This window comes from Balaenoptera musculus, chromosome 8 (genome assembly GCF_009873245.2).
Source record: "Balaenoptera musculus isolate JJ_BM4_2016_0621 chromosome 8, mBalMus1.pri.v3, whole genome shotgun sequence".
In the NCBI taxonomy this organism is placed as follows: domain Eukaryota; kingdom Metazoa; phylum Chordata; class Mammalia; order Artiodactyla; family Balaenopteridae; genus Balaenoptera; species Balaenoptera musculus.
In genome coordinates, this window is record NC_045792.1 from 60,321,919 (window position 1) to 60,340,297 (window position 18,379).

At 48.2% G+C, this 18,379-nt stretch overlaps 1 protein-coding gene and 1 long non-coding RNA gene across 2 annotated transcripts; one reads left to right on the forward strand and one right to left on the reverse strand.

The window, feature by feature from the left end:
• The first annotated feature begins 67 nt into the window (after positions 1-67).
• On the forward strand, positions 68-4,848 carry LOC118899695. The gene is made up of 3 exons (XR_005020978.1): positions 68-186; positions 4,175-4,324; positions 4,551-4,848. It is a non-coding gene; the product is annotated as an uncharacterized LOC118899695 (long non-coding RNA).
• A 3,880-nt stretch (positions 4,849-8,728) lies between these two features.
• On the reverse strand, positions 8,729-17,941 carry HPX (hemopexin). The gene is made up of 10 exons (XM_036862385.1): positions 17,826-17,941; positions 17,613-17,677; positions 17,443-17,514; positions 17,143-17,264; positions 15,376-15,526; positions 14,471-14,683; positions 14,100-14,207; positions 9,458-9,588; positions 9,215-9,377; positions 8,729-9,078 (listed from the first exon to the last, which is right to left on the reverse strand). Exons 1-10 carry the CDS (start codon positions 17,906-17,908, stop codon positions 8,819-8,821), a joined length of 1,368 nt encoding a protein of 455 aa, XP_036718280.1. The 5' UTR covers positions 17,909-17,941; the 3' UTR covers positions 8,729-8,818.
• Positions 17,942-18,379: the final 438 nt, after the last annotated feature.

The window sequence follows — 18,379 nt, forward strand, 5'->3', positions numbered from 1 at the left end:
CACAGCGTTGGTGATAATAATAGCTCTTATTTAGTGGCCGCTTACACGGTGCCAGGCTCTGTGTTAAACCCGTTATATGCATTCGTCCTCACATCAGCCCTGTGAAGTCGCCACTATGATCATCCTCAGTTTTCAGAGGCAGATGCTGAGGTTCAGAAAGGCAAAGCGACTTGCCTGCAGTCACAGGTAAGTGAGGGAAACAAACTGGAACCCAGATGTTTCTTAACACCCTACCACTGCTGCTGAGCATGAAACTGTGACACCAAGGCCTTGCACATGTGAAGAATGAATCGCTCCCTGGTGGAAATTCACAGGAGGGAAGGAAGAAGGGGGAATGTGGATGAAAAGTGTGAAGGAAGGAATGATGGGGCCCAGTATTGCACAGACTCCCTGGATAGTGAGATAGTTCCCAGTGGTCAGGTCAGCGGCACAGAGGCCGTCAAAGATAGTGAGGGGGAATATTACCATCTAGAAACCCTCTCCTGGCTCATTCCTCTAAGGCAGACGTTTTAATTTATTGTAACTACTAAGTACTGAGCAACTGACTCAAGATGCCCTCAAGGTACCTAAAACTAAAAATGTCCAAATCTAAATTCATTGTTTCATCCCCTTTATTGGCCTTCTAAGAAGTTTCACTGGGGTGAAAAAGAACCCTCCCCAGTGCATGTGTGCACGAACACGAACACACACACACACACTCACACACACACACACACACACACACACACACACACGACTGGATGCAGCTCCACTTTAGCCATCCCAGTGAGTGGCACCACCATCTACTGCTTGCCTAAGCCAGAAGCCTCAAGATCATCTTTGACTACACTTCCACTTGATTTGAGGTGAATATAAATGTTTTAACTTTTTGTTATGGAAAATTTCAAATATATATAACAGAAGGAGACAGAACAGTATAATGAACCCTCATATACCCATCATTCAGCTTCAAAAATTATCAACTCCTGGACAAGAATTTATTATGAATTGACAAACTTCTATGATATATGAACCATGTACCAAGTCCCAAGCTAAGTCCTAGGGACCCAAAGATGAATCAGATTTGACTGTCACCCAACCTGGAGGGTATAACATATGACCTTTGTCCTTGAAAGATGAGTAGGAGTTACCCAGAGGAAGAAAGGTGTCCTCATTCATTTGATCATTCTCTCTCAACAAATCATTATCATGTGGGAGGCACTGTCCTTGGTGCTAGGAACTTGTAAAGAAACAAGATTGAGTCCTTGCCCTCAGGGAGCTTGAATAACAGGGGAAAGAGATATTAAACATATGATTAGAAATGTGATGAGTATTTTGAAGATGTACGTGATGCTGTGTGAATGGACTAAATTTGGTCTGGGAAGGTTTGGGAAGGCTTTCATATGGAAGGGCACTTATGTGAAGGGAAGGGGTGAAGGAGATAGAGGTTATCCAAAAGAAGAGAAAATGATTCCAAGTCAAAGGGGAAGTACAATAATGGGTGGCCAGTATGGGTGTGGAGAAGAATGGCATAAGGTGAGGTGGAAAGGTGGACAGGTGCCAAATCAAGGAGGGCCTTGTATGTTAGGCTTCGGGTTTTGGACTTCATTTTAAGGGCAATGGAAAATCAACATAGAGTTTGAGGCAGGGGAGGGGCATGTTCACCCTTGCATTTTAGATCACTTCTGGCTGCTAAGTGGAGGATAGATAGGAGGAGAGCAAAACTGGCAAGGTGGAGACCAGTTAGAAAGCAATTGATATAGTCTAGGTCGGAGATGACTATAGTGGTGGGAGTAGGGATGGAAAAAATTGCATAGGTTTAATAAATGTTCAGGAGGCAGAATTCACAAAAACTGGTGATCAATTGATTGACTGGCTATGGTAGTATAAAGGAAAGGATGACTTCCAGATTTCTGCTTGAGCAAATGAAAAGAATCCAGAAATATCACTCATTTAAAAAAAAAGCCCACCAGAATACTTGTCTTGCAATCCCATTGAACAGAATGGCTTCAATATCCAGGAAAGTCTCTTCAGGTAATCAGAGGTTCACAGATAGGATGGTGAGGATGGGGAGAGGAGTCTAATTAGCTAAGATGAAAAAAGTAAAGTGTACAGTTCACACACAGTGCAGTTTGACCCACACACCGTCTTCCTGAATCCCTGATCTCCTAGGTCTGCAAAGCCTCCTGATCAGTGGGGAGTCAACCTGTACCCTTCACCCATCCCTTCTCTATTGTATCACATCCCCCTTCTGATGCTTTCTAGAGCAACCAATAGCCTATGAGCCACCTCAGATGCTATGTGTGGTTTTGACCAATGTGGGTCCCTCTGAGGCAGCAAACTTTTAAAATTATTACCTTGGACCTATCAGGAAAAACTTGAATTAGAAGCAAATCCATCCAGAGTCATTTACCAAGAGTACTGGCTTTATGCTATTTGGTTTGATAGATCAGCCTGGTGGACAGCTGCTTTACCAGGCACTTGGCACCCAAATCACCTGTAGGGAAGAATAGAGCTTACAACTCAATTAGCAGCAAAGACACTTTTGGAGCAAATGCAGCCTTTTCTACCACTACATGTAAATATTGCTTTGATATTGTAATTTTTATTGTAGTTGATCCAATAAACCCTCTTTCTTCAGGGTGGTTGTTATCATTTGGGAAGTCCATAAGGAGTAGAATCTTCCTACATATTATATCGCAATGGAATTCATAAATCAGTTGCTAGTCCTGGCAAGGATTTCCTCAACACCCTTCTTCAACAGGATTGTTCTAATACATTCCCAGGAAGAGCATATAGGGTGAGAAAAGAAAAGGAGGGAGGATTGAACTCTGGGAATGCCAGCATTTGGCAAGCCAGCAGAGGAAAAGAAGGCGAAGAGGAAAGATGAGAAGAAACAGAGAGTAAGAGACGATCAGGAGAGAGTAATGTCATAGAGAAAATCCAAGGGAGGAAAGACTCAAGGAGGAAGACATGGTCCACAGCATCAAATGCAACAAAGATTTCCAACAAGGTCAAGGCAAAAATGTATCCTTTGAGTTTGGCAACATGGAGGTCATGTATCCCCATGATATGATCTAAATCAGCAGAAAATGGAGGCAGAAGCCACAATGCAATGAATTGAGCAAATGAAAATGAGGAAGTAAGATAAGTAAGTGCAGATCCCCCTTTTGAGAAAGTTGGGAGAAAGGATAGACAGTAGCTGAAAAGTGATATAAAGTTAAAGACTGTGGTTTTGTCTTTTTTTTTTTTTTTTTTTTTTTTAAATTCTTTTTTTAATAAACTTATTTATTTATTTATTTATTTATGGCTGTGTTGGGTCTTCGTTTCTGTGCGAGGGCTTTCTCCAGTTGTGGCGAGCGGGGGCCACTCTTCATCGCAGTGCGTGGGCCTCTCATTATCGCGGCCTCTCTTGTTGCGGAGCACAGGCTCCAGACGCGCAGGCTCAGTAGTTGTGGCTCACGGGCCCAGTCGCTCCGCGGCATGTGGGATCTTCCCAGACCAGGGCTCGAACCCGTGTCCCCTGCATTGGCAGGCAGGCTCTCAACCACTGCGCCACCAGGGAAGCCCTGTCTTTTTTTTAAGATGATGGAGACTTGGCCATGGGTATAAACTACAAAAAGATACCAAGAGAGAAGATAAATTTGAAAGTAAAGAAAAAAGATGAAAGATGGATTGAGATCCTGGAGGTGATGAGAGGAGGTGGGATCAAGGGCTCATGTAGAATTGGACACCCGCACTTTAGAGGCTGAAGGGATAGGGGTGAGGGTAGGGGGTAGGTAAGGTAATTAATAAGGTGGGAACAGGCAAGAAGTTAAGGTATTTCATGCCTAGTGATATCAATATTTTCAAAGTCTTTAGCTGAGGAAGGGAAGAAGGGTTGGATGGAGAACAAGGAAAACCTTACAAGATAAAGTATTATCCTGTCACGAACATGTTGTTGTTGCCTTTGTTTTTATCAATGCAGCATCTTTTCCCCCTCTAATTGGTAGCAACACATCAATTTTCTTTGAAGACCCATCTCCTCCCCACTCTTAGTCTATGTAGTTTAGATGGGACTCCTTCCACTCCACAACCCACTTCAGTGTTGGGCTCCTAACCCAGGATCAAGTCAAAGTGATCAATTCAGATATAGGCACATGACTAAATCTGAGCCAGTGAAACTCAGTTCCGGGAATTTTCCTGCAACTTTTAGGCAAGAGGAGCTGGGCCTATCTTGCCACCAGGAGGGGTGAGCCTGCTTGAGAATGAAGCCAACTCAAAGAAAGCAGAGCTAAGGGCTGGAGAGAGACAGATGCCTGATAACATCAATTTAATGCCTATATTTACCCTCTCCTGAAGCCAGGTAAGTTGGTTTTTTTGTGGTTGGTTTTTTTTTTTTTTTTTTGCTTACACCAGTTTGAGTTGGGTTTTATCACTTGCAACCAAGAGTTATGACAAATGCATGAGGCCAATATTGCCTGTTGGTACTCAGCCCCACATCCAGTCGTCTGTAATCTCCCCTGTACCAACAAAGCTGGAAATCTGAAAACCACATTTCTCAGATTCCTTTGTCGCTTCGTTCCGGTTAGGTTCTGCCAATGGGAACCCTCGCTTGAGGAAGGTGGGAGGAAGGTAAAAGTCGCTCTGCTTTTGGCAGTGTCTCTGGCGACCGCAGCAGCAGTGGTCCCAACCTAGCAAACGTGGAGGCTGTTCCAGCAGCATCAACAATACAAACTCCAGCTGCATCAGCAGCCAGTGCAGATGTGTGGGTTCTACCTCCTTGATCTTTGGGCAATGCCTTTTCTCCCTTTTGCTCCTCTAAGCCAAGATTAGTGGTGGTTTCCTGGTCTCTGGGTAACGCTTCTTTCCCTCTTATGCTTCTACATATCTCCCCCACAACTTTGTAACAAATTATTTGCATTAAGTCCTTCTCTACTTGGAATATCTAGAGTGCCTCTGTACCCTTACGGAACAGTGATACAATACACATTTTCCTACTTTGCATACACATGTGCGTGTACACACGCATACACCACACACAAGGCTCAGAGAGGCTGAGTTTCTCAAATCTACAGTTAGTAAGTGGCCTAGCTGGGACTGCAGTTCAGACATGTCTGACTCTAAAGTTCTCAACTCTTTCTCTGACCTAAAGTTCGCTTTTGTTGTTCTTTTCTTTTTCATAGTTAGATTAAATAGAAGTTAAAGGGGACAGAGAAATAAAGGCATTGTTAAGAAAGTTGTTCAGATGATCAACCTTGATGTTCAATTTGGGTAGGAAAAAGAATAGCCTTCAGGGCATGGAGGACGGGGAGATAATAAAGGGATCAAAATCTCTATAAAGTCAAAGAGCAGGAGAGTGAGAATGAAGTTGTGAGGGAGGCAGAAGGATGAGGGTAAGAGGCTGCGGTCACAAGGCTGATGTTGGAATGTAAGGATTTCTTCACAGGTGGAGCAATTGTGAATGAGGACTAGGGTCTGAGTTTGGGTGATTGAAGTGGGGACTTCAGCAAGTAAGGACATAGTCAGGAGGTTGGTAGATGAAGACCATAAGAATACTACAGCTCGCTGGGGCTTCCCTGGTGGCGCAGTGGTTAAGAATCCGCCTGCCAATGCAGGGGACACGGGTTCAAGCCCTGGTCCGGGAAGATCCCACATGCCGCGGAGCAACTAAGCCCGTGCGCCACAACTACTGAGCCTGCACTCTAGAGCCTGCGAGCCACAACTACTGAGCCCACGAGCCACAACTACTGAAGCCCGCATGCCTAGGGCCCGTGCTCTGCAACGAGAAGCCACTGCAGTGAGAAGCCCGCGCACCGCAACGAAGAGTAGCCCCCGCTCTCCACAACTAGAGAAAGCCCTCGGGCAGCAACAAAGATCCAACCCAGCCAAAAATAAATTAATTAATTAATTAATTAATTAATTAAAAAAAAAAAAAAAAAGAATACTACAGCTCGCTTTCTTGACGCCAAAGGAAGAGGAATTTAATCTGCATAGAAAGAAGAGAAATGGCGTAGACGTGTGTGGGAGTCATGCCAATGCTGAGATGCTTCCCATCCACTGGGACAGCTATAGGGAAAGGAAGAGGGCCCTGGGGCAGAGCCTGGTCTCAATTAAAGCTGCAGGTAAAGAGATAGAGAAGCATATTAACTGTGGAGTGTATAAAGAATATAGAGAAGCTTATTGACCATGAAGAGTGCATTAGAGAGGGCACCATGGAAAGTACGGGAAGAAGAGGCACAATGATGAACAGGGAAAAGGGGCCATGGAGCAGCTTGGAGGTGAGATTCTTCACTCTCCCTCACCCTCCCATCCAATCTATCAGCAAGTCGTATAGACTGTGTGCTAAATGATTTTTAATCTGCCTACTTCTCTTCATCTCCTTGGCACCAGTGTCCAAGCCTCCATGATTTACCACCTGGACCACAGCACCAACCTCCTCAGTGGCCTTCTCAAATCCACAGCGGTCTTGTCTCACCCAGTACCCACTCTGCAACAGTCAGAGTAATCTTTCTAAAATGTAAATCTCATCACCTCACTCCTTTGTCTAAAATCCCTCGGTAGGTCTCCATTGCCCCAAAGATAGACAAAATCCAAGCTTCCGAGCCTGACACGCAAGTCCACATGAGATGAGAAGCCCCTGGCTCCTTCTCCAGCCTCATCTCCCACCAGCCTGTCACTCATCCCCTGTATTCAGCCCTGCTGAGTAGTTGCGGTCTCCACTCCTGGCTCTTTGCTTGTGTTGCCTCCTCTGTCTGTAATGCACTGCGCATGGTAGTGCGTAGCAGGGAATATATATTTACTAAAGGATCACGTACCTTCTATTCATCTTTTAAAATTCAGCTCAAGTGTAATGTCATAGATGAAGCCTTTCCTAAACCCCTCTCCATCGAGGTATTGCTGGCTCCACTTTCATTTGCATATATAGTCTTCCATCTTAATGTCTGTCTCACTCTACTGCATTTATCTGATGCCTTGTCTGCATCCCCCTCCTGACTGTGTAAAGTAGCAGGCCTTGGGGGCAGGGACTGTCCGATTCATCTTTTGATCCATTGCCTGACACACTGCCCAGAACATAGGAGGTACTAAACGCATGGATGGAAGAAGCATGAGTTGGACCTTTTCTGGGAGTCCTTGGACACAAGCTAGAGGCTTCCCTGCAACAGAGCAGATGGGAGAAGAGAAGAAAGAGGAGACTTAAATTCTCCTTTCTCAATAGAGAGGAGGAAGTTAACCTTGAGTATCCAGCAGAGTTGCTGGATAACTGTTTAGACACCTCTAGCCTCCCTGACATGATGCAGTGATGGCCCCATAGGTGACACATGGACTGAATAAGGCCCAGAACTGAGACTCTGGCCTTGTCCTCACCCCTCAGACTGAAGGAGGAGCAGCCAATCCCATGAGGAGAACCATCCAGACATCTTCCGGGTTGGAAGAGAAAGCTCAAGGCACTCCTTGGAAGTGGACCCCACAGCCCTGGTGCCTGGCCCCTACCTTAGTTCCCAGCCCCAGCCACCCTCAAGTGCTGGGTGGACCCTGATCTAAGGGTCCCAGGTTCATCCCCTGCTTCCCTTCCTAGCCGTTGAGGCTGGGGGAGGAGCCTGAGACAGTTCAACTGAACCGCAGGGGCCTGGTGCCTATTGGGAGCCACTCTATGGCCTGGCCTCACAGTGCAAAGCTTGTCCATCTACTCTTCTACCCATGAAAGCCCCACAGAGCAAGGGGCCACCAGGTCAGGAGGGGCTGACCCTAAACCAGGAGAGGCCATGGGCCAGAGTGTGGGTATCCTTTCAGGCCCCTTCCAGAGTGAATCCAAGAGATGGGTTGAGTCCATACTCATTGTCACTGGGAAGTGTCTAGTATTATACCCATTTTATGGAAGAAGTCACTGAGGCTAAGATATGGAAGCTCAGAATGAGGGCCCCCTGCTAGAGTCTGAGGCTATTTTTTTGAGCCTAAAACAAACAAACTTTCAAGCTCAGGTGGGTTGGAAACGTAGAGGAGGAAAAAGGTCTCACCTGAGACCCAGTTGCCTATAGTCCAGGCCAATCCCCAGTCAAATGGTTGTAAGTTTGGAGCCTAAAGCCTTGGTCAGCTTATGACCTGAAAAGAATAAACCACTGCAACCTCCACCCAGATGACATTCGCTGGCCTAGATGGTGCAGATACCCAGGGGACTTAGCCAGCAGGACCCCCCAAGGGCTGTGTGACGTTCTGCAAATGTGTTTCATGGTGCCCACTCCCCGAATCAGGCCTTTCCCCCTTTCCCCAGCTTGCCTCAGGTGAGTGAAAACACTGTTTTCATCCCACTTGTTATGCCTAACTCATAGCAACCAAAGACTTGTCTTCTGGAGTGATGCTCCCTGAACCCCCTGGACCTACAATTTGAGGGCCCCCGCGGCCCTCCGTGGCAGCACCGAGCCAATCCACTTTGCACAAACATAGCTGCCTCCAGCCCTATTTTCCCAAAGTCCTGGGGCCAAGCTGTGGTCAGTTATTAGCAGGCGGGGGCAGAGTCCCTGCTCTGCCTCTTACGTGCTGGGTAGACACAGGGGTTCCTTTCTCTACTTTTGTTCCTCTGTTTCCCTCTCTGTGTCAGTAGTCTGGAAGAAGTCAGTTTATGACCGGGGTTCAGGAATCACCTGTGCAGAAATGAGGTCTGTCCCTGAGCCCTCCCCTCCCTTGTCTCCCGCAGCCTCTTTAAGAGCCTCAAAAGAGAGGTTACGAGCTTCTCAACTCAAAGAAAGAAGTGAGATTGTTCCACAACCAGGGCCCTTTGATTCAAGCGAGGAAGCACTCTGGCTTTATTGTAAGGAAAACCAGGAGAAGGAGCTGGGCCAGACTCACATCAGCAGTGCTGTCAGTGAGGGCAGCCCAGGAGGCTGTTTACTTTCTGGGGCTGGGGAAGGGCCTCGGTCACATTCAATTCCTCCACGTCTCTGTAGCAGTACAAATTGGGGCCTTGGACGAGGTACAAGCCGAGACCATTGGCAGAACACGAGTTGGGGCCCAGAGACTTTTCCGTACACAGGGCCGCGTCAACCTTTTCATGGGGCCAAGGAAGCTCTGTCCACGTGGCTTGAGCTCCTAACTTCAGGTCCAGCCACCACAGCTGCCGTCCTGGGAAGAAACACCGGACATAACATGGCTTCCACGTCATGGGGATCCTGACCTGGCTCTTCTCACGCCCTGACGGGGCTCTGTGCCAGGGAGAAGTAGCAGAACAAGCCACCCCTCAGCACCCGACGCCCCTCACCTGCCATGACGTGGAGCAGAGAAGACCCAGGACAGGTAAAGGCTGCATCCACAGTATCAAGGTTGATCCCATGAGGGCTCCCGAATTCCTTCTCCAGCCCCTTTGGATAACCATCTACTAGGGTATAGCCTCCCTTTGTCAGGAAGATATATACCTCGGTGCCCTGGAGGACAAAGGACATTAATCAGCACAGAGCTGGGTATTTTCCCTGTCTCCACCCCAAGCGTCTCTCCCAACACACACCTGGATCAGATAGAGCTTATCATCCCAGGAAAAGGCAGTATCCACTGTTGAAGGACCATGGGGCCACAGATGCTCGATGGGCCAGCTATGCCACCCGTCCCGGCTGGTGTCCAGACGCCAGTAGTGGGATCCTGTGGGGTAGCAGAGGTACCTCTAGTACTGGTGGTAAAAGGCCAGGCAGTGAAGAGGCAAGTGACAGAGGCAGGGGTGAGTCTCGAGAGGGAGGAAAGAATGCATCCAGAGGCCAAGAGGGAAGAGGCCATGTGAGGAGTTGAGCAAGACTTGGTTGGCAAAGTTGGGCATTATGACCTAATTGGAATTGGAGTCAGTAGGGGCCTGACGGAAGGGCGAGTTTGGAGAACAGTGGCCAAGTTGCTAGGCAAGGCCAGCGTCATGGGGTTCAGTGGGGTCTCCTTATGCATCTCAGATGTCTGTGTGCAGAGATGCTACAATGAGACAGTGGCCAGAAGTTAAAAGGGAAGCACCGCAGCAAGCTTCCACTGGGCGTTCTCACGCTGGCTGTGTTCTCTAATCCCTTGAGATGGTAGGAGACGGAGGGAGTACCCAGACCAGCGCCCTAATTTTCCTCTCCCCTTTTCATAACAACTTATTAAAGGAATTGTCTAAACTCTCATTTACCTTTTCTTCCTCAGCCCATTTCACTTACATTCCTGTTTCCCTCTTCCATTGAGATTTCTCTTTTCAAGGTCACCAGTATCCTCCAACTTGCCAAATCTAATGTCTTCATCTTACTCTACCTCTCAGTGGCATTTGACTGCTCACAGCTCCCTTCTTTAAATATCTTTTTTGGATCTTGGCTCTGTGATTCCAGACTCTTCCAGTGTTCTTCTTATCTTTTTGACTCCTCTTCAGTCTGATATCTATTATTGGAATCCCCCAGTTTGGACCTCTGCTCTATCTACACTCACTCTCTTGGTGATTTCACCTAGTCCAGGGCTTTAAACACCATCTATATACAGATGACTTTTGATCTGTTCTCTTTGGATCTGATGGACTGCTTCTTCGAGTGTCAGGCTCAGACTCAGTTGCCTAACTGACCTGTCCATTTGGGACCATTAGACACCAAAACCCTAATGTGTCCAAACTTATTTCTGCCCCCACCAAACACACACACACACACACACACACACACACACACACACACCTCCTTCCCTAGTCTTTCCCAATTTTAGAAAAAGGAACCACCAGTCACCTAGTTTCCCAGTCCCCAAAAGCCAAGTCATTCTTGAAACCTCTCTTTTCCCTTCCCCACTCCGATCAGTATCCAAGGCATTGGTTAAGTGCCATGGGCCCGACTTCCAGAATACATCATGATGACTCCTCACCACCTCTGCTGCTGTTATCCCAGTCCAAGCTGTCATCACCTCCAATCCAGACAGCTGCAAGAACTCCTCGCTGGATTCCCTGCTTACACAATTGTACCTCTGTGACTTATATTCCACAAGAAGCCAGGAAGATCTTTTAAAAAAAATAAGCCGTGGGCTCCCCTGGTGGCACAGTGGTTAAGAATCCGCCTGCCAATTCAGGGGACATGGGTTCGAGCCCTGGTCCGGGAAGATCCCACATGCCGCGGAGCAACTAAGCCCGTGCACCACAACTACTGAGCCTTCGCTCTAGAGCCCGCGAGCCACAACTACTGAAGCCAGCGTGCCGCAACTACTGAAGCCCACATGCCTAGAGCCCGTGCTCTGCAACAGAGAAGCCACTGCAATGAGAAGCCCGCACACCACAACGAAGAGTAGCCCCCGCTCGCCGCAACTAGAGAAAGCCAGCGCGCAGCAATGAACACCCAACGCAGCCATAAATAAATTAAATAAATAATTAATTAAAAAAGAAAAAAAAGGGCTTCCCTGGTGGCGCAGTGGTTGAGAGTCTGCCTGCTAATGCAGGGGACACGGGTTCGAGCCCTGGTCTGGGAGGATCCCGCGTGCCGCGGAGCGGCTGGGCCCGTGAGCCACAATTGCTGAGCCTGCGCGTCTGGAGCCTGTGCTCCGCAACAAGAGAGGCCGCGATAGTGAGAGGCCCGCGCACCGCGATGAAGAGTGGCCCCCACTTGCCGTAACTGGAGAAAGCCCTCGCACGAACCGGGGACCCAACACAGCCAAAAATAAATAAATAAAGCAGCTATAAAAAAACGAATCCTTTGCATAGATAATTCAATTTGAAGAAGAATTTATTAAAAAAAAAAAAAAAAAAAAAAGACAGATGCTTAAAAAAATAAGCCAGAACATATCACAGCCCTGATCAAGAACCCTTCCTGGCTTCCTTTTACAGTTGAAAATCCTTACCAGGCCCATGTAATCTGGCCCCTGCCTCCCTCTTTTCAAGCCACTTACCTGCTCCTTCTCAACCTATCAGCCACACTGGCCTCCTTTCTTGACCCCTCAAAGTATTTGCTCTCTACCCTCCCTAAAATGCTTCTCCTCCAGGGCTTTATGTGGCTAATTCCTTTTGATCACTGAAATCTCAGCTCAAAAATCATCTCTTCAGAGAAGGGGCCCCTAATTCTCTTCACCTCTATCCCATTATCCTGTCTTACTTTCTTCACAGCTTTTTGGGGACACTTCACATTTTTTATTTTATATTTTAAAACATCAACGACTCACAAATTCATTTATTCTAGCTTCAAATGGTATTTGAGAATAAGAAGCATTCTGATGTTCCCAGAACACATCACAGCTGTTAACACTGCCTGAAAGTATTCTCTTTCATTTTCTCTTTTTTACTGTCCTCTCTCCCGCTAGCAGGCTCTCTGAGGGCAAGTGTCTCGTCTGCCATGTTCACGACTGTATCTCAGTGCCTAGAAAAATGCCCAGTGCCTATCGGGTGCTCGATATTTTTTGGTGCTCGAAAAATAGCTGGTATTCCCAACGCAGCCACAAGTTCTCTTTATGGGTGTTAACCGGGCAAGTCACAGTAACTACATATCCACCTTCCCCTCCTGCTCGTGGCCCCTATTTTGAGAATCAGAGCTGTGCTGCATTTTGTGCAGAGGAAGTAAGTGCTGAGCCCCCAATCCATTAGAAGCCGATGCGGAGGCTGACCAGCAGCCACTTTAATGTGGTCTGGAATAAAAATATGGGCTGAGCCAGTCCCATTCTCTCTCTGGAAATCCAAGTAGGAAAAAGAGAGCCGAGGCAGTTATCAGTCGGATCTGAGGCTAAAAGATCCTGACTAGAGAGAAAGTAGAGAGGGCATGGTGGTCCCTGTGCGAGCCGAAGTAGTGACAAAACAGAAAGAATGGATTAGCAGCTATGAGGTAGAGACAAGAGATTTATCAATAAGGGAGAGGAGAGGACCAGCCCTGTGCTGAGTGGCTGGGTCACACTGGTGTTTTCACCAAGATAGTGAGTTCCCACCTCAGCTGGGTATTTTTAACATAACAATATTCTCTCAACAGCTATAGAACATCTCTAATACTCTTGATTTAGGAATTCAGCTGCATTCTATTTATGGACACATGGTCTTGAGGTTCCATGATCTCTCCATGGCTGGGTGTTCTCTCTACATCTCTGTGTGGTCCCTGTGGCCCTATTTTCTTAGTGTCTCTATCTCCATATCTCTCTACCTCTATTTATCTCTCTACCTCTATAACCATTGCTATTTCACTTTGTGTATGTGTCCTCCCCATGGTGCCTTGCTCTCACCATAGCTGCATGTTCTCCTGATATTTATGTGTCCTTACTCTGGCATATATTCTCAGCATAGGTCTACCTTTTCACTACAGGTGTGTGTTTCATCACAGATGCATGTTCTCATTACAGCATGCATTCCTGCTGTGGGGATATGCTCTCCTTGCGGCTGTGTATTTTTCATTACAACTTCGTAGTCATATCTGATCAGATTTATTCAGGGATTAGGAGCAAGAAAGGATTTTCACTCTTCTGTATTCTCACCACTATTTTACATTTGTGTCTGATTATACATATATCTTAGGCTGAGTGTAATGTGGTAGGTCACTCCTTCTCTTGGAGCTGTCCTCAAGTATAGATCAAGACTTATCACTACCTGTCTGACTAGCCCTAGAACATCCTTAGGTATCATTAGATGGCTTTTTAATGGCACAGATCTGGGGAGAGGGGTTTCTCCTGGTCACTCAGAGGAGAAATCTCTTCAGGCTGGTGAGACTATTGCCTGAAGGTCTAAGGGACTGAACACCTCTTGGCTGGTTCTCAACAATGGGAGCGTCTCATCCCCAGGTAATGCTGTGCCCAGAGGCCTGGACATAGGAACCAGGCACCTGGAACAAGATGGAGCTCCTGATGATAAGCTCAAGGTGGGGAGGGCCAGAGGACCCTGCAAGACATGCAAAAGCAAAGAGAATATGAGGAGTCACAGGGGCCAAGAGGTCCAGAGAAGGCACAGATCTGGGAATGGATGGTACTGGGAGGCAGACAGGTGAACTTAGAGGCCTCAGCAATGAGAGACAGGTTGAACCGTATGCATCGGATGAAATGAGGTGTGAAAAGGGGCATGATAGGGTGTAAGGATGGGGGCCGATGGGACAAAATATGGGGCACAGTGATGAAAATGGAGGAAATGTGCCAGAGATGAGAGACACACATGAAAGAGACGGGAGGTATGGAGGGCAGAGATGGGGGAGTTGGAGGGCATCTCTTACCACTGAAGGCATAGGTGGCACCATGTTTGTCAGACAGCAGTGCAGACAAGACTAGATCTGGGCTACAGCGTTTATCCCTATGGTGGGTCACATTCCTGTGTGCATGGCCTTGGGGGAGAAATAGGTGAGGGGGAACACAGGAAGGCAAGAGGTCAGAATGAGTTCCGAGGTGGAAGAGGTGGCTGGGGTTATTGGGGGTGCAGGTTTTCCCCATATGAGGACAGCTGGGAAGAGCCAGAATGGAAGTGGAGCTAGGGCAAGGGCCAAGGTGTCATTCCACAGGGTGAAGGTAGGAGCTGGGTTATATGGGGTCCACGAACCCAGGGAAGGTGGACAAATTCCAGGAGGTCCCAGGGCTTGGGCTTTCTCACCTCTGCCAGGGCAGGGCATAAAGTAGTCTCGGACATCCAGAGGGTATTTAGGATACATATCTCCCGTGACAGGGTTGAAGCGCAGGAATTGGTTACCCCAGAAGCAGTAGTAGTGGCTGAGCCATCGCATGGCAGAAGAGCAGTTGCCAACAGCCTGCCAGGAACGTTTCTTTACGGTTTTTGTAGTGAAGTCCCAGAACCTCATGTGGTTGCCTTTGTCCAATCAACCAACAAGCATTCAGTGAGGCCAGGCTGTGCCTTCCCTTGTGCTTGTACTGGCCCCAGGATGGACCAGATATGGTCCCCATCACGTGGAGCTCACAGCCCAGCAGGGAAACAGTTGAGGAAAGTAATCATACAATAAAATGGAGCAGCAAATACACATCATCAGCTCAGCAAGAGCGGTGGGACGAGTCAGGGAAAACTTCCCAGAGAAGGTGATACTTAAACTAAAATCTGAAGGAGGAGTTACAAGGCAGACAAGAGGGGGAGATGTAACTCCAGAAACAAAAGTCTAAAGCATGAAGCAACTTGGGTGTATAGGGAACAGCATAGAGTTTCTGGGGCTTCATATTCAAGGTAAGGGTTTGATGAGACTCAAGGCTGGAGGGTCAATAGGGACTTGGTCATGGAGAACCTTGTATGTAAAACTAAGGAACATAGATTTGTCCTAAGGGTCATGGGGGACAATGAGGGACTTTTAGCAGAATTACACCCAGTTACCTTCTCCAGGATGACTTCCCCTCCTTCCCCTACTCGACCTCTAGACCATAATTGGCTTCTCTACTCCTTCCCTTCCTCAGGAAACCATATAGTGGTTCCACCACCACCACCATCCCTACCACTACCTCTATCACCACCAACCTACCACTACCCCAGGCTCCCTTATTCCAGCCTGGACTGACCTTGGAAGAAGAGGACACCCTCATGTAGGCATTCTTCATGGTGACATTCCACAGCTGCATCCACTGGGGATGGGATTCCAGGAAACTCCTCTTGGAGCAACTTTGGATATTTGCTCTCCTTCTCAGGAGGGTATTCCCAGACTCTGTCCCCCTGCATGCAAAAACATGCTATTTTTAGCATGCACGCCAGATACTACTGCCACTCTGCCATCCCACACAACATCTTTGATCTATTGCACTTACATAATATCCTTCTGCAGTCCCACACACTCTCAATCCATCTGTGGACAACAATGTGCTGTCCCCTTGCACAACTTCAGTTTGTGCAAATCCCATCACTGTTACTATACCACACACAACTGTCTATGTACAACCAGATACTCCCATGGCACAATTATCTGCAATACCACTGGTTTTGGCAAACACATCCACAAATAGTCATCCTGCAATCATCCATCCATTCCTACATTCATTTGTTCATTTATTCACTCAAGAAACAGTTGCTGAATGACTTACCATATGCCAGGTATTGTGAGAGACACTGGGGATAAAGGGGTGACAAGACTCTGTCTCTGCCTTCAAGGAATTCACTGTACAAAAGCAGAAAGGATCCTACAGTCCTAGCCATGTGAGCCCCAAGGTGGAGGCATGTGAAGTGCACTGGGAATACAGGGGGAATACCTAAGTCAACCTAGAGAATTCCTGGAAGGCTGCACAGAGGAGGAGGCATTTGGGCCAAGAGTTAAAAACTGAGCAGGAATATTCCAGGTAGACAAGTGTGGACTGGGCGTTATCAGCAGAGGGAGTAGCGTGTACACAGCATGCTCATGTGGCTGGCACACAGTGAATGTGGTGGAGGAGGAGATAAACCTGCAAAGATAACCAAAGTCCAGGTCTCAAGACCCATGTGCACCTGGCTTGCAGGAATCAGCACGTGGTGGTGCCATTTGCTGAAATAGGGAACTCAGGAGGAGGGGTGGATTTGTACAGAAGATATTGAGCTCCGTTTGGAGGATGCTGAATCTGAGGTGCCTACGGAACATCTAAGTTGAAGATGTCAGCCTGGAAATCGGAAAGAGATGTCTGGAGCTCCGGGGAGAGATCCAGATCTGGGGTCCACAACGTGGAGAGAACTCAGAGCCGTGGCAGTGGTTGAGATCACCCAGGCAGGGTGTATGGAAGGGCTGGGAAGGATCCCCAAGAAACATTCAAGGAGTGGCCCAGGATGAGAAGCCTGAGAAGAGCAGGAAAAGAGGCAGGAGGGAAAACAAAGCCGGCAGTGAGGGCCGCCCCGACCACACAGCATCTTTGTGCGAGTCAAGAGAAGGTGCCAGAAGGAGCAGACACAGGCTGGGCCAAGGCATGGGACTTGACAAGCACAGTAGGCTGGATTTCATCCTCCACTTGCCCCTCGGCCAGGTACCATTGTGTCGTGAACAACCTGGCAACCATAGGAAGAAGACTTGATGCAGGGTCATGGAAGCAAGGGAAGAAATTTCCCGGAAGGAAAGGATGGTCGACAGATTGAGGAGTAGCAGAGAGGTGTGGACGCAGATTAGGACTGAAGAAGAGCCACTGGATGTTGTGCCTCCCAGGCCCGCATGCACACAAACTCCCCTAGCCTGAGCTTTCTCAGAAAAGGAAGGCACAGGGGGAGGAAACCTGGAGCGTGTTGGTAAGGGCTCCATGCCAGGGCCACTTGGGGAAGGGTCTCTAGTGTTGATTCCAGCACTTCCTGGCCTGGCCCTGACCTTGGTCCAGCCGTACCTTGATCAGAAAGACTCTGTCATGACCATGGCGGAATGCAGCATCCACAGGGCCGGGGACATCCTTCCACCTCTCGGAGATTAACTCTTGAGTCCAATTGTGACCCTTCCACACGAACTCCCCTGCAAAACGCACACTCACTGAGGGACCCGGAACAAACTTTTGGCCTACCGAGCTAGTTACAAAGAAGCTATGGGTGATACTCTCAGATAATTCCTACGATCTCCCGCAGATGGATACACCCTCGGTGAAGGGGACCAAGTCTGAGGTCCCAAATGCCCCAATCCCAGCCCCTCATACCTTTAAAAAACAGCATAGTCCCATGCTCATCCAGGGTGGTAGCATCAAAGCCCCAGCCATCCGAGCAGCGTTCTGGGAAGGAGGTGGGGAGATAGCAAATAAAAGACCAGTCAGATGATACAGTGCAGAGACACAGCTAGACAGATAGACTCAGGAAGTCAGGGTCTCACCCATCACATCTGGGTCCAACTTGGTTGCATTCCCACCTTCAGCTTCATGCCTAGGGGCATTAGCCCTAGAGAGAAGACACGGAGACATCTGGCTCCACAGGGTCCAATCCCTCTCCTTTAGCTGCTGACCCCAGACTTGCCCCAGACCTAAAAACTGGCCCTAGCCCACTCTAATCTGGAGCCCGGCCCTCCTCCAGCCCCGGCTTCACTCACAGAGAAAGAGGATGGGCGTTAGCCAGAGACCAGCACAAGCCCAACAACCACAGTACAACTGGCGTTCCCAGTGCCCGAGCCATGATGAGCTGGAGAGGCCACAGGACAGCTCTGGGCACCTGGCTGAACCCCTATATAGGCATGGCAGCAGCACGACCCCACCTCCAAGCCTGCTGGGAATGAGATCTCTCAGGGCTATGCCAATATTGGGTGATTACATCAGTGCAAATAAGGTCAGGGTCTGGACAGAAATCTGAGTCCAAGACTAACTCTTCCCAGCAGGAGGGCCCATCCCCCTTCAGTGACTTTTGAGCAGTGACTAGCCCAGCCCACTGATGTTCAACTGTGACTCTCTTCACCTTGGTGATGGGTCTGAGTGCCCGTAAGGTCGGGGAAGGGGGCAGATTGATTGAGGACCACCTTTCTGTGGTTGGATTTACCTCAACAATGCAGGAGGTGAGAAGAGGAAAGTAACATTTTTGTGTACTGTGCCATGCCCATCTCTGAGACCCCTAACGACACTGACACTTACATATACTTAGTAACCACACACA